The sequence below is a fragment of the Schistocerca piceifrons genome, chromosome 2, assembly GCF_021461385.2.
Source record: "Schistocerca piceifrons isolate TAMUIC-IGC-003096 chromosome 2, iqSchPice1.1, whole genome shotgun sequence".
Lineage (NCBI taxonomy): Eukaryota > Metazoa > Arthropoda > Insecta > Orthoptera > Acrididae > Schistocerca > Schistocerca piceifrons.
In genome coordinates, this window is record NC_060139.1 from 902,220,181 (window position 1) to 902,248,109 (window position 27,929).

A 27,929-nucleotide genomic window follows, 5' to 3' on the forward strand; every position below is an offset into this window, starting at 1 on the left:
CATTTATTACTAACAATAAACAAAACACATTTCAAATCCTCTCTGGTGAGGTACCACACTGAGACTTTAGAATGGACGGCTTGTAGTTGGATGCATCCCATGTTTTGTCAGCTAATACGAACTACGTCACTTTATAATTCATACACTTTCCCAAACTTTTAGGGAGTCAAAAATATGCTTGCTGGTGGTCAGAAAAATGACCCGTATGCTGACATCTGGTATCTTTTCTTAGTTTACCTTTGTACATGAATCGAATTACAATAATTTGTATAGGCGCACACATTTGATGATTTACAGGTATTTAGAAGTCGCAGGAGAATGACGTGGGGTTTGCCAACCCTAAATACGTGTTGTATGTACTGACTTCAATAGAAGCGGTGCGTCCGTTAATAATTGAGATTAATTCTTTATAAGCACATTACAGAACATGCCTAATGCACTCTGCTCCCCATTTCAGCTGATGTTCGGTGTGAGAAGTAGTATCATAGAGATTCCCATAAACTGAAGAGCAACTGAATAAAATTTGCCAGTCTTTACATAACGCAACGTAGAGCACTGAAGAAGCTAAACCAGGAAAAGCTTAAACAAATGCTGTGACAGTTTTTCAGGTGATCTCTCACTCGTATCGTATTTGTACATGTTTTGTATGGTTAAATGAAGTGCCCTGCCAGTCACGCTAGCCATTTCATTATTTTTGTATGCCAATGAATGGGGAACTTGGGTCTTAATGGTATCAGCTAAATTGATGGAACTATCTACATACGTGCTTTCCGCCTGCGGTGCGTCACGAACGAATTCTTCCAGAACTGGAATCTACGTAATGCAACATGCCTGCACACTGCACCAATAGATCTGTGTACAAAATTTTAAAATCATAATAAAGTTTTTAGCTTTCATATAGCAATTTCTGTTTCAAAAGCTAAAGGCCAGATTCGTTGTGTGGCGTTCTACTTCTCATTACAAAAATGGAATGCAAATATTATGTAAAAGTTATGTAAAAATCAACATTTGGTTAAAATACAAAATATCATAACACATACACAGTCTTTTGTAATACTGTCCGGCCTCTGTATTTTAACCTTCTGTACATTCAGGGCGAGTAGTGCGCTTATAGACAAAAAAGTACCATAATCGCGAGATATCATGGAACAGGTGCGTACTGTAAATGTTTGACGCGGTAGTACCTTTCGTGTGAACGCATCAATTACGCATTGTACATAATCAGTACACGAATATCACGGGTATCCGGGTAGCGGGCCTAGGAAAAGCAAATGGTATCCTGTGAAGGCACAATACGAAATGCACAACTTCATAGACACAGGTCACGCTAGAGAAGAACATGTGCAGCCACGACACTTTCTACATGGGACTAAGGACAAAGACGTGGCTTTTACCATAGTATATCTTTCACTCATCATAGTTGTCTCTGATGATTTGAAATTTACAGGCTGATTAAAACTCTGTAGTTGACAGGGACTCGAAAGAGGAACCTTGCCTTTCGTGGGTAATTTTTTTCTTCTGCTTCCTGTCAGCGTTCGGTTACATCATCTTCGCACTCTATGGTGGATTGATAGAAACTGGAAGTTAATGACGATTTATTTCACCAGCAGCTCTTTGTGATTTGAACTGTGATCTTTTTCTAATATTGATGAGCCATCCAAATAGACTTTTTTAAAACGAGGACAACTCGGAATCAGGTAAAGAAGAAGCTACTTGAATAAAAAATCGGTGACATTCGTACGCACACTCACCGAAGAAGCGTCAAATTGAGAGACTCGCACCGGGCTGTTACCCGCACGACACCTTTTTTGTTAGTGGTGAATAGAACAGTTGGAATACCTTCTGTAATGTCGATTACTTCTGTTAATAATCTGCTTCAGCCTGACATCCGAGTCACGTACAGTAGCGATCCATTTCAGCCAACAGTCCCTGAACAAGAGCCGACACCTCGCCTATCACCATGCTGGGACAAGCTACATATAGTAAAGACCCCAGGTCAGTAAAATTTGCAGAATTTTGCCATCTTTTCAAATGCCTATAAATGATACAAAAAAATTCTATGAGTCCACGATCATTATCACTACTCAATATAATTGTCCGCCTTAATCGCTAATATATCTTTACCGTATTAATGAAAATACATCTCAACGCGTTTCGGCCATAGCCATAATCAGAATCACATTTAAGAAACTAGATACACAGTATCTCGTAAGTTCACACGCACAATTGATTATGATGCGCAAGCGCAGCTACGGGTAACAGGCAGAAGGGTTAGGGAAGCTAACGTTATTGCACGTTCAAATGGAATAAAATCGCCCTACTTTGAACTAAAAATTATTTATTTTCATTCTTCGTCAATTTAAAGCTGTTTAATAATTTTAGAAAGTCCATATTTTATTTTAGCATCGTTACCACCACCATAAACATCAACAGCTCGTAGTCTTTTAAATAGCGTTGCTGACCCTTGATCACGAGCTCTTGGGTTCGATTCCCGACCGGGTCGGATTTCCTCCGCTCGAGAGTGGGTTTGTGTGTTGTCCTTATTATCAGTTTATCATCATCGACTCACAAGTCGCCGAACTGGCGCCAAATAAAAAGCCTTGCAGCAGCGACTGAACATCCCGAACGGGGTCTCCTGGCCAATGTAATTTCATTGCGTGCATCTTCAACTTTTCGTGACGTCATGAATAGCCCACTAAATTTCGGGCATGCAGCCGTGCAAATAAAATTTCTTCCACTGATATTTCGGCCGCGTATCGTCCGGCCATGCTCAGAGTAAGTTGCAAGAGTGTCTTGCGACTTACTCTGAGGATATGAAGGTGGCATCTGTCCATTTGGACATGTCCGAAAGAACAGATGACATCTTCATATCGTTAAGGCTAACCGGGTGATGACCTTCTTCAGTGCGCATGCACACGAACTGCCTGAACTCTTACGGGACTCGGTGGATTGTCTGCCGCGAGTAATGGGTATAATGGCAGGGGCACTAAGAATGCAGTGTGTGGACTATAAGTTGAGAATGTGGGTCTCACAGGGAGCGTGCCGGCGATAAATCCCTGCAGTCACACTATCATCTGTGCCCTCGGTGGCTCAGAGTGAGTGTCGGGCATATACCGCCCCCGTTAACGTATGTGCACTCGTTCATCGTGGAACACAGTTACGTTCGAGAGCGTTTATCGACGACCCGACAGTTGACATCGAAGGACGTGTATCATATGCTTCTTCGACAGATCGCCCGGAATAGGGTGGAACGGAAACATCCAGCCGTTAATTGGCACGTGGTGTGGCGCACGGTACACGACCCTCACCTCCCTACAACAGCCAGATCAACATGGTACAATGTAGTGAACCGAAAATGCCCTACGAATGATAAAAAGTACGTAATACATTTGGTGGATTCGCCCAAGTGTCAGCAATGCGGCGTGCTGGATACAGACGACCATCGGCTGGTCTGCGGCGAGGCATTGGCGGTCTGAACTCTCGCAAGGAAGATAACAGCGTTCATGCGGCGCACTATTTATACAGCAGTCTCTTCTCACATAGTATTTTTTCCAGAGGAAACTTATTTTCCGCGTCATTATACGAACGCAGTGGCGTGGATCACAGTTATGACGGTCCATTACATCTATAGAGACACACGTCTGAACGTACTGGATTACTGGCAATACTTGCAAGATGGACACACAAAACTGTTACGGCTACAAAAGTACAAGGATTGGTATGCCAATTTCCTAGTAACGGTTTTTGCGGACCCGCCATATACTTGGGGTGTGCCGGATGCGCAGCGATGAGCGGCGGTGTTGTTGTTGTGAAACCAACCAAGTAAAGCGATCAGCTAAGAACAACTATGCGAGTATGCGACCTAGGAAAAACTAACGCTTGCATAATTAGCAATGGGATGTACTTCAAATTTTGTTTACATTCTGTAAATACTTTTCTTTAGGGTGCCGGAGGTGGCCCTACTCTGACTGTGTTCTTATTTCACGCTGCACGGTAGGACGGCAGCGAGGTTTCTTCCAGGACAGTTATAATGTGTAAGGACGTACTATGATTATTTTGTGAATAATAAAGGTTTCTGTTTCTCCTACCTTCCTTAGGAAAAAAAAGCTGGCTAGAGCATCTGACATGTAAGCAGGAGATCCCCGTTGATGCGTATCAACGCCCGTCAGCAGCTAATGTTATTGATTTAATTGTAATTTAATTTACTCTGAGGATGGCCGGACGGTAAACGGTCGAAATATCAGTGGAAGAAATTTTATTTGCGCAGCTGCATGCCCGAAGTTGAATGGACTAATTTCATTACACTTCACTGCTATGCGAATGTAGCTGCGGTTAACAGTCAGTATAAGACTTCTTAAGTAATAGAACCCATTACGTTGTCCTCGATGGTGAGTGTTCATCGGAGGTGAGGGTATCATCTGGAGTGCCCCAGGGAAGTGTGGTAGGTCCGCTGTTGTTTTCTATCTACATAAATGATCTTTTGGATAGGGTGGATAGCAATGTGCGGCTGTTTGCTGATGATGCTGTGGTGTACGGGAAGGTGTCGTCGCTGAGTGACTGTAGGAGGATACAAGATGACTTGGACAGGATTTGTGATTGTTGTAAAGAATGGCAGCTAACTCTAAATACAGATAAATGTAAAGTAATGCAGATGAATAGGAAAAAGAATCCCGTAATGTTTGAATACACCATTAGTAGTGTATCGCTTGACACAATCACGTCGATTAAATATTTGGGCGTAACATTGCAGACCGATATGAAGTGGGACAAGCATGTAATGGCAGTTGTGGGGAAGGCGGATAGTCGTCTTCGGTTCATTGGTAGAATTTTGGGAAGATGTGGTTCATCTGTAAAGGAGACCGCTTATAGAACGGTGGTGCGACCTATTCTTGAGTACTGCTCGAGCGTTTGGGAGCCCTATCAGGTCGGATTGAGGGAAGGCATAGAAGCAATTCAGAGGCGGGCTGCTAGATTTGTTACTGGTAGGTTTGATCATGACGCGAGTGTTACGGAAATGCTTCAGGAACTCGGGTGGGAGTCTCTAGAGGAAAGGAGCGTTCTTTTCGTGAATCGCAACTGAGGAAATTTACAGAACCAGCATTTGTGGCTGATTGCAGTACAGTTTTACTGCCATCAACTTACATTTCGCGGAAAGACCACAAAGATAAGAGAGATTAGGGCTCGTACAGAGGCATATAGGCAGTCATTTTTCCCTCGTTCTGTTTGGGAGTGGAACAGGGAGAGAAGATGCTAGTTGTGGTACGAGGTACCCTCCGCCACGCACCGTATGGTGGATTGCGAAGTATGGATGTAGATGTAGAAGAGCGAACAAGATGGACATTGAGTCTTCGGACACGCTGAGATCCGACTGCGAACGATAAACAGACAGCAATCTCGGTACAAATGAGACCAATACCGAGGGGACAGTGGTGACTTTTTTATGGGAAGGATTTCTAATAAATTGCTGTCGTAGGTGCTGTACCAGATGGAGTGCGTCCTCAGCAAAGTGACCCGCCTCTAAATATTCACAGGGCACCATTTGCTTTTCCCAGGCAGTGGCTCAGGATTGTCCGGCTTACGCCAGGCAGCGGCCCGGCGGCAGCCCGGCGAGAAGACACTCAGAGGCGGCTGGTCTTCTCGCTGGCGAGCACGTCGCCGGCGGCCGGGTTGTCGAGGCCCAGCTTGTCAGCTGTCGTCGTCGCCGGCGGCGGCAGCTTGAGGGCGGCGGCGTCTGCGCGGCCGGCAGACGGGCGGCGGAGGCGTGCCGCCACTGCGCTCACCACCAGCAGCGTGGCCGCCGCCGCCAGCATGGTCAGCGTGCGGAACGGAAACCGCTGCCGGCCGGTCTCCGCCTCGTAGCCCGGCAGGTGCAGCGCCGCCGGCAAGCCAAGCCCGTTCTCGCCGCCTGCCACACACACGCAGATCACTCGCGCCTGCTCTAGCTCAGCGAGTCTTTACAGCTCATGGAAATACCAGGTGATCAAAAAGTCACTATAAATTTGAAAACTGCATAAATCACGGAATAATGTAGATAGAGAGGTACAAATTGACACACATGCTTAGAATGACATGGGGTTTTATTAGAACCAAAAAATACAAACGTTCAAAAAATGTCCGACAGATGGCGCTTCATGTGATCAGAATAGCAATAATTAGCATAACAAAGTAAGACAAAGCAAAGATGATGTTCTTTACAGGAAATGCTCAATATGTCCACCATCAGTCCTCAACAATAGCTTTAGTCGAAGAATAATGTTGTGAACAGCACTGTAAAGCACGTCCGCAGTTATGGTGAGGCACTAGCGTCGGATGTTGTCTTTCACCATCCCTACAGATGTCACTCGATCACGATACACTTGCGAGTTCAGGTAACCCCAAAGCCAATAATCGCACGGACTGAAGTCTGGGGACCTGGGAGGCCAAGCACGACGAAAGTGGCGGCTGAGCACACGATCGTCACCAAACGACGCGCGCAAGAGGTCTTTCACGCGTCTAGCAATATGGGGTGGAGCGCCATCCTGCATAAACATCGCAAGGTGTTTATCAGCCAGGCTGGGGATGATGTGATTCTGTAACATATCGGTGTACCTCTCATCCGTCACGGTAGCAGTTACAAAACCAGAATCACGCATTTCCTCGAAGGAAAAAGGCCCGATAACGGTACATGTGGTAAATCCAACCCATACCGTGACTTTCTCGTCTTGTAATGGAGTTTCCACGACAGTTTTAGGATTTTCGGTAGTCCAAATTCTGCAGCTGTGGGCGTTGACAGACCTCGGACCGTGAAATAAGCTTCGTCGGTCCACAGCACGTTACTCAAATAAATCGTCATCTTCCGCCATCTTTTGAAACGCCCACACCGCAAATGCCCTCCGCTTCACTAAATCGCCAGGTAACAGTTCATGATGCCGATGGATTCTGTACAGATAGCATCGAGTGACAGGACAACTTAAAATAAGAATAAAATGTTACATACATAAGACGATAAAGGGGAACTTAAAACAGAATCACGGGGGAAAATTGAGGTAAAAAATATAGACTAACATGGACACGTTCATGGAGGACAGTTAAAAAATGTCACCAGAAAGTTAAAAAACACAGTTGGCGATTCTTCAAAACTCAGAGAAGACACTGAATGGACATGCACACGTTAAAAGTCGGCCACAGTAGTAAAAACACTCCGGAACAACACATTTAAAACCCACTTGGGACGAACGAAGGATAAAACCGCCAGCCGGGACCTGCCGAGGGAAAGGGCAGAGAGGATAGAAAAGGAGGGGAGAGCAAGGGGCAGCAGGGGAAGCGGCGGGATGAAGAGAGGAGGGGCATCCGCGGGTACACGAAGAGTCAGGAGACACGTGAGGCAAGAGATGAAGAGGGACGACAGGGCAGGAGGGAGCGCAGAGACACTGAAAGGAGACACAAGAGATTGAGGGGGAGTAGGAGGGGGAAGCCGCTCAGGAGAAGAGAGGGGTAGGAGAGGGAGCCCTGAGGAGAAGGCAGGAAGATGGGGTTAGAGTTGGTAGGAAGGGTAGATGTCAGGGCGAAGCTCATCATCCGGGAGGGGTAGACGGTGGAAGTGGCGTTGGGAAAGGAGATGGAGGGTGTGGAGATGGAGAGAGGGTGGGACACAACGGTAAAGGCGCGGCAACTGGTTGGGGGTGGAGAGGAAGGGAGACATCCGATTCTCCCTCTCATTACAGCTCCTTTTATACACGATTGTCATGCGGAGTCACTGACGTTTTGCTGTCCAGCGCCATCTGACGGACATTTTGTGAACTTTGTTTGTTTTTGGTTGTAATAAAACCCGATGTCATTCCAAGCATGTGTGTCAATGTTTACCTCATTATCTACATTATTCCGTGGTTTATTAAGTTTTCAAATTTATACTGACTTTTTGGTCACCCGGTACACTGAAGAAAAAAAAAAAATCCCACACCGAGAAGTAGTTCTACGCTATAAACCAGGGGTTCCCAAAAAAATTTTCTCGAGGACCCCCTCATCGAGCATGATTGGTACCTTGTCATATCACAGTATCAAGTACCTAAAAAACCTGATTTAGAGTCTTTTTATACGTTTTCTATTTCTGGCACTTAGAAAAATCACTGACATATTCATTATTGAAAGAATATTGAGCTTAAGACTTTTTCAATTTAGGCATCATTGTTATTGTTAAAATTTTGAGTATTGCTCAAAATCTTTGTCTTCAAATCAGGTGTTTAGTATAACAAACGCCTTAAAATAATAAAAATTGAGTATGAACTGAAAATGACAGGAAAAAATTAATACTGAGTGTATTGGTGTTTCAGGTGTACTACACTTGAGACTGCATTGAGTAGACATGTGTGAAAAATAAGAAAACACTAATTTCAAAAATGGTTCAAATGGCTCTGAGCACTATGGGACTTAACTTCTCAGGTCATCCCCTATAACTTATAACTACTTAAACCTAACTAACCTAAGGACATCACACACATCCACGCCCGAGGCAGGATTCAAACCTGCGAGCGTAGCGGTCACGTGGTTCCAGAATGTAGCCCCTAGAACCGCTGGGCCACTCCGTTCGGCAACACTAATTTCATACAAGGTATTATTTATTTGAATAATATTCAGTTCTAACAGAGAAATCCATCAGTATACAGTTACTTTTAATTTTCAGTTCTTAATAAGATGAGTTCAATCTGACCGTTGAGTCCATTATTTCTGAAATATTAGGTTCCAAACTTGAAACTTTCACTCTGAAATCCGACCGCATGTCGAGCCGATTCCTATATTTGTTTTTCAAAAAATGTTCAAATGTGTGTGAAAGCTTATGGGACTTAATTGCTAAGGTCATCAGTCCCTAAGCTTACACACTACTTAACCTAAATTATCCTAAGGACAAACACACACAGCCATGACCGAGGGAGGACTGGAACCTCCGCCAGGACCAGCCGCACAGTCCATGACTGCAGCGCCAGAGACCGCTCGGCTAATCCCGCGCGGCTTTGTGTTTCATGAAACACATGGAAGAAAATGCTTGCTCACACCGACACGTGGTTACAAATGGAATGATCTTTTTCACTGCCTTATCTCCAAGTTTCTTGTAGTCTCCCTCCCCAATGCATGAGATGTTGTACAACCTCCTTGCCAAGAAGCCTTAAAACCCAGAACACCTTTCAGGCTAAGATCGTCGAACACAACTTCCAGATCAAAGAAGAGTGGTGAGAAAAATGGAATGCAGCACAAAAACGTAAGCGTGGTATAGCATACCCAACAGTTGCTCTACGAGAATTTGATCTGGAGAGGGGCAGCTGGACTAGACTCAGTCGAATTAGGACTGTCATGCAAAATACGACGCGGTGTTGTACAAGTGGTGGTCTGTGCGACAGCCCAGTCTGTGACTGCGGAGTCGGTGACCAAGCCGTGCAGTACATTGCTCACGAGTGCCCTTTAAGGAAGTACACAGGTTCTTTCAGAGATATTATCAATGCAGCTCCTTTTGCTTTGGACTGGCTGCAGTCCTTGGATGTGGAGCTCTGGTGGCGGCTCAGAGATTTCATAACGAGTACTGATCTTATTTATATTATGGTGTATTTTATTCTATACAGGGAGTATCATAATTAGTGTGCCGGCGTGGTCTAGGCCGCCTTGCCACGGTTCGCGCGGCTTCCCCAGTCGGAGGTTCGAGTCCTCCCTCGGGCATGGGTGTATGTGTTGCCTTTAGCGTAAGTTAGTTTAAGTTAGTTTAAAAAAAAATCTTTATTTGATCATTATCATGTTACAATGTAACCTACTACCTAAATACATTAGTAGGTCCTATATTTTACTATTTCTAAGTTCTATCTGCAGCTATTATGATGTTTAACACTACAGGTTTCTTACTACACTCCGTCACCACTATGGGGGTTAATCTACTATACTACACTATACTATGTTAATGTTTGTCTAGTGTTCCTTAATTTTAGCTTCTATTGTTAGGAAACTACTTGCTGATGATTATTATTATGACTACTCTACCTGCAGCGTTACAAGTGTGCCAGAATAGATACAAACCTAACTTTTTTGGCCAATCCCACTGAGCTAGTCCCAGTGGGATTAAAATAGTGTTTGAGCCTAGGGACCGATGGCCTCAGCAGTTTGGTCCCGTAGGAACTTACCACCACCACCATAATTAGTGGCGACAACACATACAGACGGAAGTGCACGATACTAGAAACAAAATGGGCATTGTAAACATGGGCTCTAAAGCACATGTTGTAAAAGCAATGAGAACTTCGTAATCTTCCATATCGTGAAACAAATCTCTTGTATTGCAAGCTCTGTGTTTTCCACATTTTTAGAGGCGGTAATGTGGGTTAAAACAAGGAGGAAACCTCTAGTAAATATGTGTTCTAAAGAGAGTAGTTTACGAGCTATGAGCACTACTTCATCTTCGCTAACGTGAAGCACTCCTCTTTTTCTGAACAAGTGTCCACAGCTCTTACGCATTTTAGAAAACATATCCACTAGATAATTTCTTTCTTACTTTGGTTCATACTATTTCCTCCGAAAATATGGGAAGCAAAGAGCTTGCAGTACAGGAGGTTTGTTTCACAGTATCGAAGAAGTGCTCATAGCTCTTAAAGTATCATTTTATTGCCCATGTTTATCGGACGTTTTTGTTTCTGGTATCATTTACTTTCAACTGTATGTGTTTACGGCATTAATTATTATACACCACTGGCCATTAAAATTGCTACACCTCGAAGATGACGTGCGACATGCGCGAAATTTAACCGACACGAATAAGATGCTGTGATATGCAAATGATTTGCTTTTCAGAGCATTCACACAAGGTTGGCGCCGGTGGCAACACCTACAACGTGCTGACATGAGGAAAGTTTCCAACCGATTTCTCATATACAAATAGCAGTTGGCCGGCGTTGCTTGGTGAAACGTTGTTGTGGTGCCTCGTGTAAGGAGTAGCCTATCGAGATTGCGGTTTATCATATCGAGAGGTTGCTGCTCCCAACGGCCTCGTATCACTAGCAGTCGAGATGACAGGCATCTTATCCGCATGGCTGTAACGGATCGTGCAGCCACATCTCGATACCTGAGTCAACAGATGGGGACGTTTGCAAGACAACACCCATCTGCACGAACAGTTCGACGACGTTTGCAGCAGCACGGACTATCAGCTCGGAGACCGTGGCTGCGGTTACCCATGACGCTGCACCACAGACAGGAGCGCCTGCGATGGTGTACTCAACGACGAACCTGGGTGCACGAACGGCAAAACGTAATTTTTTCGGATGAATCCAGGTTCTGTTTACAGCATCATGATGGTCGTATCCGTGTTTGGCGACATCGCGGTGAACGCCCATTGGAAGCATGTATTCGTCATCGCCATACTGGCGTACCACCCGGTGTGATGGTATGGGGTGCCATTGGTTACACGTCTCGGTCACGCTTTGAACAGTGGGCGTTACATTTCAGATGTGTTACGACCCGTGGCTCTACCCTTCATTCGATCCCTGCGAAACCCTACATTTCAGCAGGATAATGCACGACCGCATGTTGCAGGTCCTGTACGGACCTTTCTGGATACAGAAACTGTTCGTTTGCTGCTCTGGCCAGCACATTCTCCAGATCTCTCACAAACTGAAAACATCTGGTCAATGTTGGCCGAGCAACTGGCTCGTCACAATACGCCAGTCACTACTCTTGATGAACAATGGTATAGTGTTGAACCTGCATGGACAGCTGTACCTGTACACGCCATCCAAGCTCTGTTTGACTCAATGCCCAGGCGTATGATGGCCGTTCTTACGGCCAGAGGTGGTTGTTATGGGTACTAATTTCTCAGGATCTATGCACCCAAATTGCGTGAAAATGTAATCACATGTCAGTTCTAGTATAATACATTTTTCCAATGAATACCCGTTTATCATCTGCATTTCTTCTTGGTGTAGCAATTTTAATGGCCAGTAGTGTATAACCCTATAACATCAATTACTTGTTGATATTTATTAATACATTGCTGATGTTTTATATTGTTAAAAGGTAAAGAAATCAATGGTTTCATGAAATTCGATGATAAACCAACAAATTCGAAGCACATATAAATGGTGCGACCCCCATAGCCGGTCCAGTCGCAGAATGGTGAAGTGAGCACTCCTGCAGACGCAGCACAAGTGCCCGACTTACAGAGCAGCCTGAGGACGATTCCCACGACGAAGGCGGCCACGGAGCCGTGCTGGTTGACCAGCCTGGGGCAGTGGACGGCGAGGAACAGCTGCGGGAACAGCACCACGTACACCAGGTCCGAGCACAGCACCCTGCGGGCAGCAAAAAGGTCTCTGCAACAGCGGCAGGCTCCGGCGCACCTTCACACACTGCAGGTCCTACCACTTGTAATGGTACTTGAATTACGAAACCATTACCGCACTTCAACTTAACCTCTCGATACCAGCAATATTCTACTGTGTTCCTCTAAAGTAGTTAACATATTTCAGAGACAACATTCAGATTTGATTTGATTAATGTAGAGGTGCTTTGATACATCGATATGTTTATATTGCAATGATATTATTCTTATGTGTATTCTTTCTTTTGCCACTATGATCTTTGTCGTACATGAAACTCGGAATTTTGGGCGCGTAAGCGATTATTAGTTGTCAGAGAGTCGGACCTTGAGAAGGCCAAGTCTTGTACGTCATGTTGGAAAGACGCATATTGTCGTCAGCTTATAAAATGTGATCTTTAGCAGTGAGGAATATGTTTTCCAGTATGTTTTGTATTGTGAAGTGATGTTTTGTGTGTTACGTGATATTGCAATAAAAGCAATAAAAAGGAAGTGTAACTTAAATTCGGAGTGGTGATTACTTTTTTTACATCACCATTGTCCTGCAAAAGTGTAATACTCAAGAATGGTTTGTGAAATACATCTATAAAACTTATGAATATCGCAGAATAAAAACCTAGGTTCAGGCAAATGCCGGGATGGTTCCTTTAAAAGGGCACGGCCGATTTCCTTCCCAATCCTTCCCTCACCAGAGCTTGCGCTCCGTCTCTAATGACCTCGTTGTCGACGGGACGTTAAACACTAACCACCACCAACCACCACCTAGGCCTCTTTGGATCCGAGCTTGGAATCGTCACCACCTAGATTTTCGACGATTGAGCCATGATTTTACAACGAGACCAGCGTGGGAAATACGAAAAGATGGGTGCCTAGTTTATTTATTATTACATGAAATGACTTTATTAACTGTGCTCTAATGACACCTGCCACATAATAACTTTGTTGTTGCCCGAAAGTGCAGTATTTAGCAGCGTGAGCAACACCACAATCATTATTAAATTTTGACCTTTGTTGTGGTAGGGTAGTTGGGCACTGTAGGCCCGTCATTTTGCACCAGGGAACTCTATATCTATCATTTCCTACACACAACTGAACACTCCAGGAAATTACACCTTGCAGTGCAATAATGTCCTACTATTTCCCAATCTCCAGGAATTTGGAAGGCATGACGTCACCAACTATATGGCGTTTTAATGTTTCAGATGAAGAAAACTAAAAATTAATGGTTCTACTTTTATATGGAACCACAGTCATATAAAATTTTTTGAAAGATATAACCACCATCTGGCTGTAGAACAGGTTTTATTTCACAATGTAGTTTGGGCCTTAGGCCATAACGAAGTGTTACAAGTATTGTAAATGATTACACTTGAGTAGAACCCAAGTCATCGTCAAAGCATGTATCTCCGGTTACATAAACGAATTTTGTCAAAAATAAAGGCGAGAATATTTGTGTAATATGCTAATTTACTGGCAATTAGCATGACTCTGTTCATACTGTCCTGCGAAAATACGAGAGTTGGAACTTAAATGGTGGGGCAACTATCCATTCACAACCGATACAAAAGAGTTACATGTTTCCACCTGTTACTGTGCTTCAAAGAAGTCACCAGCGTTGTGTAGAACCCGTTGCTAGCGATGTGGAAAGCCTAGTATACCGTCGAATCTCTGGGACAGTTCTGAAGCGAATGCCACGAAGTGGTTCCTTCATCTTTTGAATCAAATCAAAGTCACGAGGACTTAAGTCCGGGGAGTATGGTGGATGGTACAGTACTTCCCAGTCTCATCGACCGAACAGAGCAGCCACAGCTTGCGCTGTATGAGCCTGCGCACTGTAGTGCAAAATGATGGGTGGGTTGCGCAGAAAGTGTCACGGCTTCTTTCGCAAAGCTGGTCGCAGGTGATGCTCCAAAAACACTAATACTGTACAATGACGGTCTGCCGTGGAGGAACGTAATGCGTTAGGATAACACCATCACAGTCGTACACGAGAATCACCATAACGTTAACCATAGTGGGGTTCTGACGCTCTTTCGACTTTCGCGGCGATCCGTTATGACGCCACTCGTTGGACTGGCGTTTCAGTTTTGGCTCGTACGATGTGGCACATGTCTCATCCAGTGTTACGATACGGAGTAAGAAAGCCTCTCCTTCGCGCTCATAGCGCTCAAAGTGCGTCTGAGCAGCGTCGTAACGCATCCATTTCTCCATTTCCGTCAATTCATGCGGACTCCATCGTGCTGCAATTTTTCTCAAGCCCAAGCGTTCCTCCAGGATGCGAAGCACAGTCGTATGCGCTAATGCGGTTTCGTGGGCGAGCTCACGAATCGTATAGCGTCGATCACTGTCCACTAACACGGCAGCGGTATGCACTTCTTCTTCAGAGACGTTAGGACGACCTGCCGAATGCAAGTCTGCCACAGTTTGCCGACCTTCGTTGAAGGCTTTTACCCAACGTGCCACTGTTCTGTACCGCAAAGCCGATTCCCCGCACGCCTCTTGAAGACCTTGATGACACTGTCGTTCTGTATGACCTCTGGCACATTCAATCTTGATCCAACTCTGTTGTTCCTCTTTCGAAAACATAGTGATACCGTTACGTTACACCGCCGGCTGACAAGTGACTGTGGCTTGGTTCAAATGGCTCTGAGCACTATGGGACTCAACTTCTGAGGTCATCAGTCCCCTAGAACTTAGAACTACTTAAACCTAACTAACCTAGGGACATCACACACATCCATGCCCGAGATAGGATTCGAACCTGCGACCGTAGCGGTCTCGCGGCTCCAGACTGTGGCGCCTAGAACCGCACGGCCACTCCGGCCGGCAGTGACTGTTTCCCTTGACTGTGCGCACGCCGGTGACGTGGGACGGGCGAGTGCATTTGCTCGGAGGTAAGATAGATATGTCAACAACGTGTGCTATCAGCGGCAATAGTAGATTCCATTGCGTAGTGTCTCCACAGCAGTGTTACCACTATTTAAGTACCAACCTACGTAGATGACCAATACAAAAATGCTGCTGGAAAAATTTGTGTAAGAACAAATGGTATAGGAAGGAATATGCTCCAAATGATCAACGACAAAAGCTACATACGTAACGGTATTCCAGAAATGCCGACCTATTTTGAATTTTCCTCGAGAAAAGAAAACATTTTTCTGTAGTAGATGACGTGAACTTAGAAATGTAATGCTGCCTGTGGTTTCCCCACGCGACTTCCGTGGTCATATTCGAAGTGGTTCAGCGTTCTCCGAATTATGTAAGAAGTCCAGTTATCAAGTAGCGTCGAACGACATTTAAGGAAAATAAATAGCACAGTCTTAGAATGGAAAATCCAGGATGGAACAAAACATCATGAAAAGGCTAGTTGTTCAGTCGCAGATAGGGACAACAAAAGACTGTCGGAAAGTTAGCTTTCGGACGGTCAACAAGGCCTTTGTTGAAAGTAGAAGAGGCACACACACACACATACACTCACGCGAACGCAACCCACACACACACTCATGACCACAGCTGAAGCCAGACTGTCAGAGGCAGTGAGTGTGAGTAGAGTGTGTGTGTGTGTGTGTGTGTGTGTGTGTGTGTGTGTGTCGTCCATTTTCAGCAAAGGCCTTGTTGACAGGCCGAAAGCTAACTTTCCGAAAGTCTTTGTTTTGTGCCCATCTGCGACTCAGCATCTTCGCTGTATGGTGAGTAACAACTAGCCTTTTCATAATACTGTAGCACGACTTTGTCACACCAATTCGGTCGAACTCAACATTACTGGCAATTAAATTTCACATTTCGGCCAGTGAATACTGAAGTCAGCTACAATTACTGATTTCCAAAATTATTCGGCAGTGTAACATTCAAGACATAATTGATATTCGCCGTATCCTACTTAGTAGTATCAGAAAGACAAATGGCTAGTATCTTCAAAACAGTCAAGCTGAGTTTTCATGCTAAAAATGGTTCAAATGGCTCTAAGCATTATGGGACTTAACTTTTGAAGTCATCAGTCCCCTAGAACTTAGAACTACTTAAACCTAACTAACCTAAGGACATCACACATATCCATGCTCGAGGCAGGATTCGAACCTGCGACCGTAGCGGTCGCGCGGTTCCAGACTGTGGCGCCTGGAACCGCTCGGCCACCACGGCCGGCTTTTCATGCTAAAAAGAACTTCTAGCAGCACGATAAAGTGTACTCCTCTAACATCAATGGAACCGTAATACTAATTGCTCGTGGAACAAATTTTATATTTGCGTGTTAATCACAGACGAAATTGCTACGATGAATGTTCTGACTAAAGCTGAAAGTAACTGTATGTGGCTGCTTCCAAGATGGTGCAAGCCAACGTATGTACGTAGTAGAAGTGATCCACAAAACTACCGTTCTTTACCTTTGCTATTGATTTGTTGTAGAGTCTCAGAATGTATTCTGAACTCAAACATAATGATGTATCTTGCGCAGGATGACCTCCTCCACGCAACCAGCATGTATTCCGAAAACATAGATCATCTGAACTCAACTCGCAATATTCTCACATATCATACTAAAAGCTTTGTATCAAGGCAGTCAGGTAGCTGCAGTAGTTCTTGATTTCGAAAAAGCATTTGACTCTGTATCGTAACTACGATTATTGTCGAAAATTCCATCATACTGGGTATCAAGCGAAGTTTGTGACCGGACTGAGGACTTTTTGGTAGGGTGGACACAGCATGTTATCTCGGATGGAGAGTCATCGTTAGATGAGAAAGTAACTTGTGCCCCAGAGGAGTGCGTTGGAATCCTCGCTGTTCATATTGCATATTAATGACCTTTTGGACAATATTAATAGCAAACTCAAATTTTTTGCATATGATCCATAAATATTCAATCAGACCTTGATAACATTTCAAAGAGGTGAGAAGATTGGTAATTTGCTTTAAATGTTAAGAAACATGGAATTGTGCACTTCGCAAAACGTAAAAACCTAATATACTACTATTATAATACCAATGAGTCTGCGTTGGAATCAGCCAACTTATACAAATACCTGGGTGTAACACTTTGTTGCTGATGTTGTTGTTGTGGTCTTCAGTCCTGAGACTGGTTTGATGCTGCTCTCCATAGTACTCTATCCTGTGCAAGTTTCTTCATCTCCCAGTACCTACCGCAACCTACATCCTTCTGAATCTGCTTAGTGTATTCATCTATTGGTGTCCCTCTACGATTTTTACCCACCTTATTAAACTGATAGTTCGGTAATTTTCACATCTGTCAACACCTGCTTTCTTTGGGATTGGAATTATTATATTCTTCTTGAAGTCTGAGGGTATTTCGCCTGTCTCATACATCTTGCTCACCAGAAGGTAGAGTTTTTTCAGGACTGGCTCTCCCAAGGCTGTCAGTAGTTCTAATGAAATGTTGTCTACTCCCAGGGCTTTGTTTCTACTCAGGTCTTTCAGTGATCTGTCAAACTCTTCACGCAGTATCATATCTCCCATTTCATCTTCATCTACATCCTCTTCCATTTCCATAATATTGTCCTCAAGTACATCGCCCTTGTATAGACCCTCTATATACTCCTTTCACCATTCTGCTTTCCCTTCTTTGCTTAGAACTGCGTTTCCATCTGAGCTCTTGATATTCGTAAAAGTGGTTCTCTTTCCTCCAAAGATCTCTTTAATTTTCCTGTAGGCAGTATCTATCTTACCCCTCGTGAGATAATCCTCTACATCCTTACATTTGTCTTCTAGGTATCCCTGCTTAGCCATTTTGCACTGCCTGTCGATCTCATTTTTGAGACGTTTGTATTCCTTTTTGCCTGCTTCATTTACTGCAATTTTATATTTTCTCGTTTCATCAATTAAATTCAATATTTCTTCTGGTACCCAAGGATTTCTACTAACCCTCGTCTTTTTACCTACTTGATCCTCTGCTTGTAACACCACAGCTCTTATGCTGTATGGATTTTTTTTTTTTGCTTTATTTAATGTTACATTGTTGATTGTCTGTAAATGTGTTTGAATCAATAACATAAAATTGTGTACTCTTTTGTTTGTCAAGCCTTTGATGTCGTGATTTGATTCTATGCAAAGTAGTGTATCTGTAATTTAAAATTCTTTGTCCTATTTGGAGGGAACAAAACTTACTGTATATGATTGTAATTTTGTGTGAATAATTTTTTGTAGAAGTGTCAATATGTGAAAATGTTCTGTCTTATTTAATGTATTTGTTTGCTGTTATGTAAACTGCTGATCCTCACTTAGGGCTCTTAGTTATTCTGTATGTAAACGGTGTAGTGGTTCCCTTCGGGAAAGGAACCGTGTAGCGCGCGCAAATTGTGGTTGGCCTAGGTGGAAAAGGTGGAACTGATAGTCAGTCGGGGACGAGCCACCGGTCGGAGATGAGCTACCAAACTTTGCACTGCTATGCAAAGTGTGCATATTGTGCTGATTCCGAGAGAGGCTTTTCTTGCTTCTTTCTAAGGTCTCGGATGGATGGGTAATTAGCTGGAACTATTCTGGAATTTGTATCTGTCGTCGCCACCAAGAAATAACAGAGTCCAGCAATTCAGTCTGCGAATCCACCTACCAACATGCAGTTGCCACCACGTTGAGCAATCACTGTAAAGCAAAACTATAATGATGTACAGTGAAGGATCAGCTTAATGGATGTGTTATTGTGCTCAAATATAAGGTAATTTATATCTAAATTTATGTACCAACCTTGATTTCCTCCTCATCATAACACCTCTCAGGTTCCTCTCCATTTGAGCTAAAGTGATATCCGAGTGTCCTTACTAAAAGAAGTTAAAGCCTAAAGTTTGCTAATTAATGCCTCTTGAACTTAGTAAAAGGAAAGTTAAAGTGGCAATAGAGTGAGTTAAAGTAAATGTTATTTGCTCAAAATAATTTTCCGATTAAAACTGCTATTTAAAGTGCTGTTGCTAGCTTCAATATTAAAAGTTCTTAAGACTGAGACTTATAAGGCAAATGATCACATTATTGTCTGTAATAAATTCTTAAAGGTGAGTCAGTTCTCGCAATTTGGTCAGTATTGTGTTTCGCTGTAGTAAAAGTGAGAAAGCTGCAGTTGTGGAACATTATATATTCAAGTTTGCTAAGTGTTTGTGTATCTTGTGTATTAGAAGTGCATGTTAATAGTAATGTTATAAAGACCATTCACTTTATGTAAGCCTGAAAGTAATAGGATGTTTCGGTATCTCTTATAATTTTTGCAAGTAGCTTGTGCTGCTCGAGTTGTTAGCTTCAATCTTAAAACATATGTGTGTCAGAGTTCATTGCACTCGCATGTGGCTAAGTCTAGGTTGTGTTTGTCCATTATAGTTACTTATACCTACTTTCATAAACGAGAACGTTAATCTTTCTCTTGCCTAATTAGGCTGGCGACCGTTTCCCTTATTCTGTAAGCAATATAGCTAGGCAAAATTTTGTTTGTTACTATTCCAATATTTACGTAATTTTGACTTTCATTTCCGATAAGCCACCTCCGCTAGGAACAACACGGTCGACATAACAAAATTCCTCTCAGAGGGTAACACTGCTCTGCTGCTTTATACCATAATTGCTATAACAAAATAATCCTGTTTTGCAAACTGCCTCCAGTTTTGAGGTTAAGGTATAGCAGTAGCGGACAGGGAGTGTTATATGCTGCCTTCACTACTTCATCCCTCAAAGCTATCCATTCTTCTTCTACTCTATTTCTTTCCTCCATACACTTTGTAGCGATATAAAATGGAAATATCACATAGGTTCAGTCGTTGATGAAGGAGATGGTAGACTTCAGTTTATTGGTAGAATTCTGGGGAAGTGCAATCAAGCTACAAAGGAAATTACTTACAATTCACTCTTGCTGCCCATTCCAGGCTATTGTTCAAGTGTGTGGGACTCGTATCAAATATGACTAAAAAGGGACATTTAACGTACACAAAAAAGGGTAGTACGAATGGTCATAGGTTTGTTTGGCCCGTGGGAGAGTATCACAGACACGCTAAAGAAACTGAGTTGGCAGAATCTCCAAGGCTGACGTAAACTACTACCAAACTTCAAGAACTGGTTTTAAATGATGACTGTAGGAACAGACTACAACCCCTACGTATCGACCACATAGGGATCGTGAGGACAACATCAGAGTAATTACAGCATGTACAGCACTCAGACAATCGTTCTCCACGCGCTCCATACGTGAATGGAACGGGAAGAGACCCTATTAACGGGTGCAATGGGACGTACCCCCTTTCATGCACTTCGCAATGGGTTGCACAATAAGACTGTGGATGCAGATGTGGACGTAAAGGTATCGCAAAAATGACGGCAAGTTCCGCGCTGTTGCTAGTCAGAAGTGAACTCTACTAACAACTGTGAAGAACTGAGGCTGAGAGAGGATCTCTCAGTACTTTTGTTTCCTCGAACACAATACAGCAGTATGCTTCGACCGGTGGATGAAGGTTGCTGTAGCCTACTTTACTAGGGGTGGCAATGCAGACAGTTGCTACGGCTTTTGACAGAGGAGACATTTCGGCCACGCAACACGCAAGGTGGTCGACCTATGGCGCTGCCAGTTCTCTGGAGCCTCTATTGATTTTCACCTTTTTTGTATTTTAATGATTGGTGATAATGAAAACAGCTCCACCTCCATCATTCAATGGTCCTCTTCCTAGGCAAGGTTTTCAGTGGTCTCTGCTGGCCGGAGAAAACTGATTTTAATGCAATGAGGTGGCAAAAGTCATGGGATAGTGACACGCACGTATACAGAAGGCGGTAGTATTGCGTACACAAGGTATAAAAAGGTAGGGCAAGGGCGGAGCTGTCATTTGTACTCAGGTGATTGTTGTGAAAAGGTTTCCGACGTGATTACGGCCGCACGACGGGAATTATCAGACTTTTAACGCGAGATGGTCTTGGAGATAGGGGCATGAGACATTCCACTTCGGAAATCGTTAGAGAATTCAATATTCCGAGATCCACAGTGTCAATAGTGTGTCGATAATACCACATTTCAGGCATTACAGCTCACCACGGACAACACAGTGGCCGATGGCCTTCATTTAACGACCGACAGCAGCGGCGTTTGCGTAGATTTGTCAGTGCTAGCAGACAAGCAACACTGCGTGAAGTAACTGCAGAAATCAATGTGGAGCGTACGGCGAACGTAACCGTTAGGACAATCACTGCGTGAAGTAACCGCAGAAATCAATGTGGGACGTACGACGAACGTATCCGTTAGGCCAGTGCGGTGAAATTAAGCGTTAATGCGCTGTGGTAGCAGACGACCGACGCGAGTATCTTTACTAAGAGCGCGACGTCACCTGCAGCGCCTCTCCTGGGCTCGAGACCATGTTGTTGTTGTTGTTGTTGTTGTTGTGGTCTTCAGTCCAGAGACTGGTTTGATGCTGCTCTCCATGCCACTCTATCCTGTGCAAGCTTCTTCATCTCCCAGTACCTACTGCAACCTACATCCTTCTGAATCTGCTTAGTGTATTCATCTCATGGTCTCCCTCTACGATTTTTACCCTCCACGCTGCCCTCCAATACTAAATTGGAGATCCCTTGATGCCTCAGAATATGTCCTACGAACCGATCCCTTCTTCTAGTCAAGTTGTGCCACAAACTCCTCTTCTCCCCAATCCTATTCAGTACCTCCGCATTAGTTATGTGATCTACCCATCTAATCTTCAGCATTCGTCTGTAACACCACATTTCGAAAGCTTCTATTCTCTTCTTGTCCAAACTTCTTATCATCCATGTTTCACTTCCATACATGGCTACACTCCATACAAATATTTTCAGAAATGAGTTCCTGACATTTAAATCTATACTAGATGATAACAAATTTCTCTTCTTCAGAAACGCTTTCCTTGGCATTGACAGTCTACATTTTATATCCTCTCTACTTCGACCATCATCAGTTATTTTGCTCCCCAAATAGCAAAACTCCTTTACCACTTTAAGTGTCTCATTCCCTAACCTAATTCCCTCAGCATCACCCGACTTAATTCGACTACTTTCCATTATCCTCGTTTTGCTTTTGTTGATGTGCATCTTATATCCTCCTTTAAAGACACTGTCCATTCCGTTCAACTGCTCTCTCAAGTCCTTTGCTGTCTCTGACAGAATTACAATGTTATTGGCGAAGCTAAAAAAAAAAAAAAAAAAAAAGTTTCAAATGGCTCTGAGCACTATGGGACTTAACATCTGAGGTCATCAGTCCCCTAGAACTTAGAACTACTGAAACCTAACTAACCAGCCGGCCGAAGTGGCCGTGCGGTTAAAGGCGCTGCAGTCTGGAACCGCAAGACCGCTACGGTCGCAGGTTCGAATCCTGCCTCGGGCATGGATGTTTATGATGTCTTAGGTTAGTTAGGTTTAACTAGTTCTAAGTTCTAGGGGACTACTGACCTCAGCAGTTGAATCCTATAGTGCTCAGAGCCATTTGAACCTAACTAGCCTAAGGACATCACACACATCCATGCCCGAGGCGGGATTCGAACCTGCGACCGTAGCGGTCGCGCGTTCCAGACTGAAGCGCCTAGAATCGCTCTGCCACTTCGGCCGGCGGACGAACCTCAAAGATTTTATTCCTTCTCCGTGGATTTTAATACCTACTGCGAATTTTTCGTTTGTTTCCTCTCGTGACCATAGACAACGGAAAACAGTGACCTGGTCAGATGAGTTCAGATTTCAGTTGGTAAGACCTTATGGTAGAGCTCGAGTGTGGCGCAGACCCCATAAAGCCATGGAATCAAGTTGTGAACAAGACAAACTGGTATTGGCCCCCATAATAGTGTGGGCTGTGTTTACAGAGAATGGACTGGGTCGCCTGGTCCAATTGAACCAATCAGTGACTGGGAATGGTTATGTCCGGCTACTTGGCGACCATCTGCAGCCATTCATGGACTTCACGTTCCCAAAACGATGGAATTGTCAGCACATTGTGGACTATTCGAGCGAATGATTTGGCCACATAGATCACCTGTCATTAATCTCACCGGACGTAATTGCGAGGTCAGTTCGGGCGCAAAACGCAGCACCATGGCTAATTATTTCTGCAGAGTACTTACAACGACTTGTTAAATCCAGTCACGTCTAGTTGTTGCACTACGCCGGGCAAAAGGAGGGCCGACACGTTATTAAGAGGTATCCCCTTGACTTTTGTTACCTTAATGTACGTAAATAAGGAGTTTCAGTTCATTGACTTTTTTTTGGTGATGATACACGTTCTGTATTCATCGATATGATGATCAACTGTGGTCCTGAAAAGGACCAAGATGATGTTTCTGGTGTGAAACCATCAGCCGCTGGAGGAACCTGACGCCCAGGGTACTCCCGATTGCAAGTCTTATCTTGGTCGCAAATCATTGCAATCTTCGTGGGGATCACATCCACAAACTATTCGCTGTTCTGCAATGGCACTGTGCTTTTCAACTGCTGAATATGCTTCTCCAGTCTGGTACAGGTCATCTCATGACAGACAAGTAGACATCGCTCTCAACGAAACCTGCAGGTTGATCACAGGTTGCTTAAGACCTACCCCAACTGATAATCTCTACTGCCTGGCTGGAATAGCGCCACCTTGGCTACGCAGAATAGTGGCTGCAAACAAGGAGAGACTGAAAGTAGAACAGGACAATGCCCATCCACTGCACGGACATAATGCACCTCAGCAACGGCTGAGATCGCGAAATTGCTTCCTGAGAACATCCGAGAAGCTCACCATTTCACCAGAGAAGCAATGCTAGAGTTAGGAAGAATTCGACGCCTCGCCTGCAGATGCCAAAAGCTGAAGAACTACCACCTGGACACAACGAGAGCTGGCTGGTGTGGAAATCTTTAAACAGATTACGATCAGGAGTTGGACGATCCAGAGACAACCACAAGCCACGTGCTCCAGTTCCTTTTGTGCCCTACATCCTGCACGAAGATTGATCTCCTGCAAGCGCCTTGGAGGTTGCAAAGTACTGAGCACATGTAATATAAATACAATATATATATATATATATATATATATATATATATATATATATATATATATATATATATATATATATTGTTGTGTATGGCTACTGTGAATTTGTATGTTTCTGACTCGAGAATAAATAAATTGACTTTTTAACTGATGCCTACTACTAGCGAACTCTGACAGTAATTGTGTAAGCAGTATGAATCACTGATTGGAAACTCAGTTACAATTTTATTCAACTCTCTTTATTTCCTAATGGGACTGAGCTGGGCAGCTGCTGAGACTTCACTGAAATCAAAGGCCTTGTCAGTGTCCCAGGGTCTGACATATCACCATTCTGATTGCACTTACCTGAACAGATGAATACTACAGTACTAACCTACATGAATAAGAAAGCCTGTCAGTATCATTGAGCTACGTGACATAGTGGACACTGGTCTAAAGGCACGCTCAAACATCAGAAATGGTAATTGACAGGGAACGTTGAATACGTCACTTAACACTTTGTCGTCCGCATGTCTCGTACAAATTTATTCACTTGGCGCCGGCAGCGCTAATTCGGATTACTTGGCTAGTAGCCGGCCGCTTGTCACCTTTCCGTTGAGGACAAGCTTCAAACACATTGACTTTTGGGCGCTTTAATTTTTCCGAAAATCCTCTGTTTTGCCGTATCGTTCCAAAAACTCGAATTTCCTTTTCAAGTAACTTCTCTGCAAGTTCTTCACTGTTATAATAATTATCCATGTAGAGATGATGCATCTTTGCATAAGAAGGTGTCAATAGTTTCATCACTGCTTTTGCTAAAGGTCGTCCACCACCGGAATATATCTTGAATTAGGAAATGTGTCCCGTACTCGAATCACACAGCATCCGTATGAGTATGCCATATTTCGTAATTTTCGACGTATTGTAAACTTTAAAATTTAACTGTCCACGCCACGATATCATTCCTTCATCAAATGAGATGTTTTGACTTAGATTAAACGTTTCTTTAAACTTTTTGGAAAAATAACCAATTGCGAATTACAATTTGAAAAGCCGGTCGGCATTATCTGGTTTATAGTTGCTGTCGGAAAAATGTAAAAACAATAATATCTGTCTGAATCGGTTGCGGGACATCGTTTTGCGAAATATCGGTGTGTCTATCAACGGATTTGTTGACCAGTAATATCGATCCTTGCCTTTTTTAAAATTCCCATATGGATAGCACACCCAAACCATTTTCTAAGTTCGGGTCCCGTAACGTCGACAAATTTGGCATTTTTTTTTAATCCAGTTTCCTTCTATTGCAATTTTGACTGTAATACTTGTTGGTTTCGTTGCTAATATATTCAAATAGATCGTTCCCAATACATAATTCTTCGATATCCACGACGCTGTGTGTATCTTTAGGAAATGTGTGTGGACGCGGATATCCTTCAAATTTATTATTGGTCCTCAGTAAATCATAGTTTGTCTTCTTCGTCTGATTCATCCGAATCAGTTGGCAACCGTAGCGTTCGCCGAATTCTTCTTCCGACGATTCTGCTTAACTTTCATTTTTTTGATATCCAATGTCTTCTTCCCAATCGGCCAAGTCGTCCGGAACGTCAGACAAGACGTCCGCGCATTTATCGTAAAAAATCGTATCGTCTCTTTCGTCTGCCATGATGAAAGTGCACAAGTACTTATAAAAACAATAAACTTGTTGACGTGTGTAACTTATTGTTACCTAACACAAAACACAAACAGAATGAAAAAGATACTAAAGTGTTGTCACCAGCCACCGGGCGACACTATGCGCATGACACCACTGTGATGTCGCCGGTCGGGAAACTGTTAATTGGCAATAACAGAAGTGTGGAGGGATATGATGATGAAGTAGTGTGGGAGGCATGAGATGAAAAACACGCAAGCAGTCTAATGGAAGCAAGAGGCTTAGATGTGCCTAATTATCATTTATGAGTCGCATTGCCAGAGTAAGGCTCCGTTCTGCCATGTTAAAAGGTGGACAGGTTTTAAACGTCACAGGATGACTGGGAATGGTGAAGCGGGCTATGGCATCCACAGCAATCCCATACACCAGCGACACACGAAAGCCAGTGGCTTAACGGAACCTCCGCCCTGCTCTGTTCTCGGACAATCCTAGCGCACGAACTTCAAACGAATCAAGGGCCACTGTTACGAAAGTCTTATTGACCGCCAAAGAACTAGGACTGGCGCTGGCCAGATCAACTATCACTTTTACCTTGTACAAGAGACGGGGAACATTCATAGCATACCAACCGTGCACACCTCGCTAAGAACAGGCCAAGGAAGCAGGAGATTGCTAGTAATCATCGATGCTATAGTGTCAGGTTGATAAGATGTTGGAAAGGATCGTTGCACAGTATGATCCAATGGTATCTCAGTGACAGCTATGACAGTGACAATGATTGTATTAATTCATCTTAGAGTTTTATTAATTATGCTTAATTTATAGCCGAGTGTGTTATTGTTTTGTATTAATGCAAGTCGGAACCGCAGGTTGACGGAGTTGACTCACTGTTGAAAGTATGCATTTTCATTCTAATTGTTTGACGATTCCTAATTCCTAGGTAATATCAGTTAATATTACATGTAGACGGAATCTGGTTTTGGCCCGTCAGGATTTGATGATATGTTTGGTTTTCAGAAACTTCCTTCCAGAACAGCCAGTTCGCAGAGGCCAAAACAAGGTGATGGATTCTACGAATTGCAGCACTCATGCACAAAACTTCGTAACCACGCATAATGTTTCTAACGCGAATTGCAAAACATTCTCTAACTCTTTTATTCCACGTATTTAATTGCCCTCCAATTTTTTTCCTTAGTAATGGCTATTTACTGTATATAAGTGGCTCTGAAGAGCTTGTGAAAAAAGCTTGTAATGAAACTGGTCAATCCTTCAGTCTGATTTTCTTCTGAAGAAAACGATATGCTGCATTAATAAACAACAAGACCCAATAAAACGGCACATACAGTTATTTTTTTACATCTGTTTTTATAATTTAGTGGGGCTCGTTGCCTCAGTGGCAAAGTGATTCAAAAGCCTTGGGTTGGACCCCCGGTCGGTCTTTGGATTTTCATCTATTGCTTACCACGCATTTCGCCACTGACAACGTTTATTAATAGAAAAATTGCTGAACTGCATCGTAGTTTGGAATCCACGTTAAACTGTAGTTCTCCCTATAACTGGCTGGATAAATCAGTTCAGAGGTCGCAGGAAAGCAACGGCATACCATCTCCAAAGCCTGTGGTGGTCAAACCAACCTATGGGTAGGTGACAGCTTTACTACTTATAACTTGAATAGTATTTTCATCACATTCACAAATGTATTAATAGAAAAACGTGGGTAAAAATCGCTTGCTCTCAAGTGATGACGTTTCAAAATCGCTATGCATATTTAGTGTTTATTTGTGTAACTAGTTACATCTACAATAATATTTATTATTCTTGTTTATTGAAAAGTGTGGAAACGGTGAATTAAGATGAGCTGTATGGCAAAACCTTTGCCGTTAAAATTTTAACGTTGAAGCTACTACAATAACTTTTTTGTAGTATCTTTGATCTATGTTTTGGCGGGAGGTTTATTATATTTCCGGTATGTTCATCTCGAGGGCGTTGTCCTGCATCCCGTGTCATTTGAATGTGATTAG

The 27,929-nt window shown here is 43.4% G+C and overlaps 1 protein-coding gene across 1 annotated transcript in view; it reads right to left on the minus strand.

Moving 5' to 3' along the window:
• Positions 1-755: 755 nt before the first annotated feature.
• The window catches only part of LOC124775977 (high-affinity choline transporter 1-like), a 400,765-nt gene continuing 373,591 nt past the window's right edge, over positions 756-27,929 (minus strand). The window contains exons 11-13 of the mRNA XM_047250817.1: positions 12,169-12,299; positions 5,749-5,905; positions 756-852 (exon numbers count right to left, since the gene is read on the minus strand). Coding sequence (XP_047106773.1) covers positions 756-852; positions 5,749-5,905; positions 12,169-12,299 — 385 coding nt within the window. The remainder of the gene's footprint in view (positions 853-5,748; positions 5,906-12,168; positions 12,300-27,929) is intronic.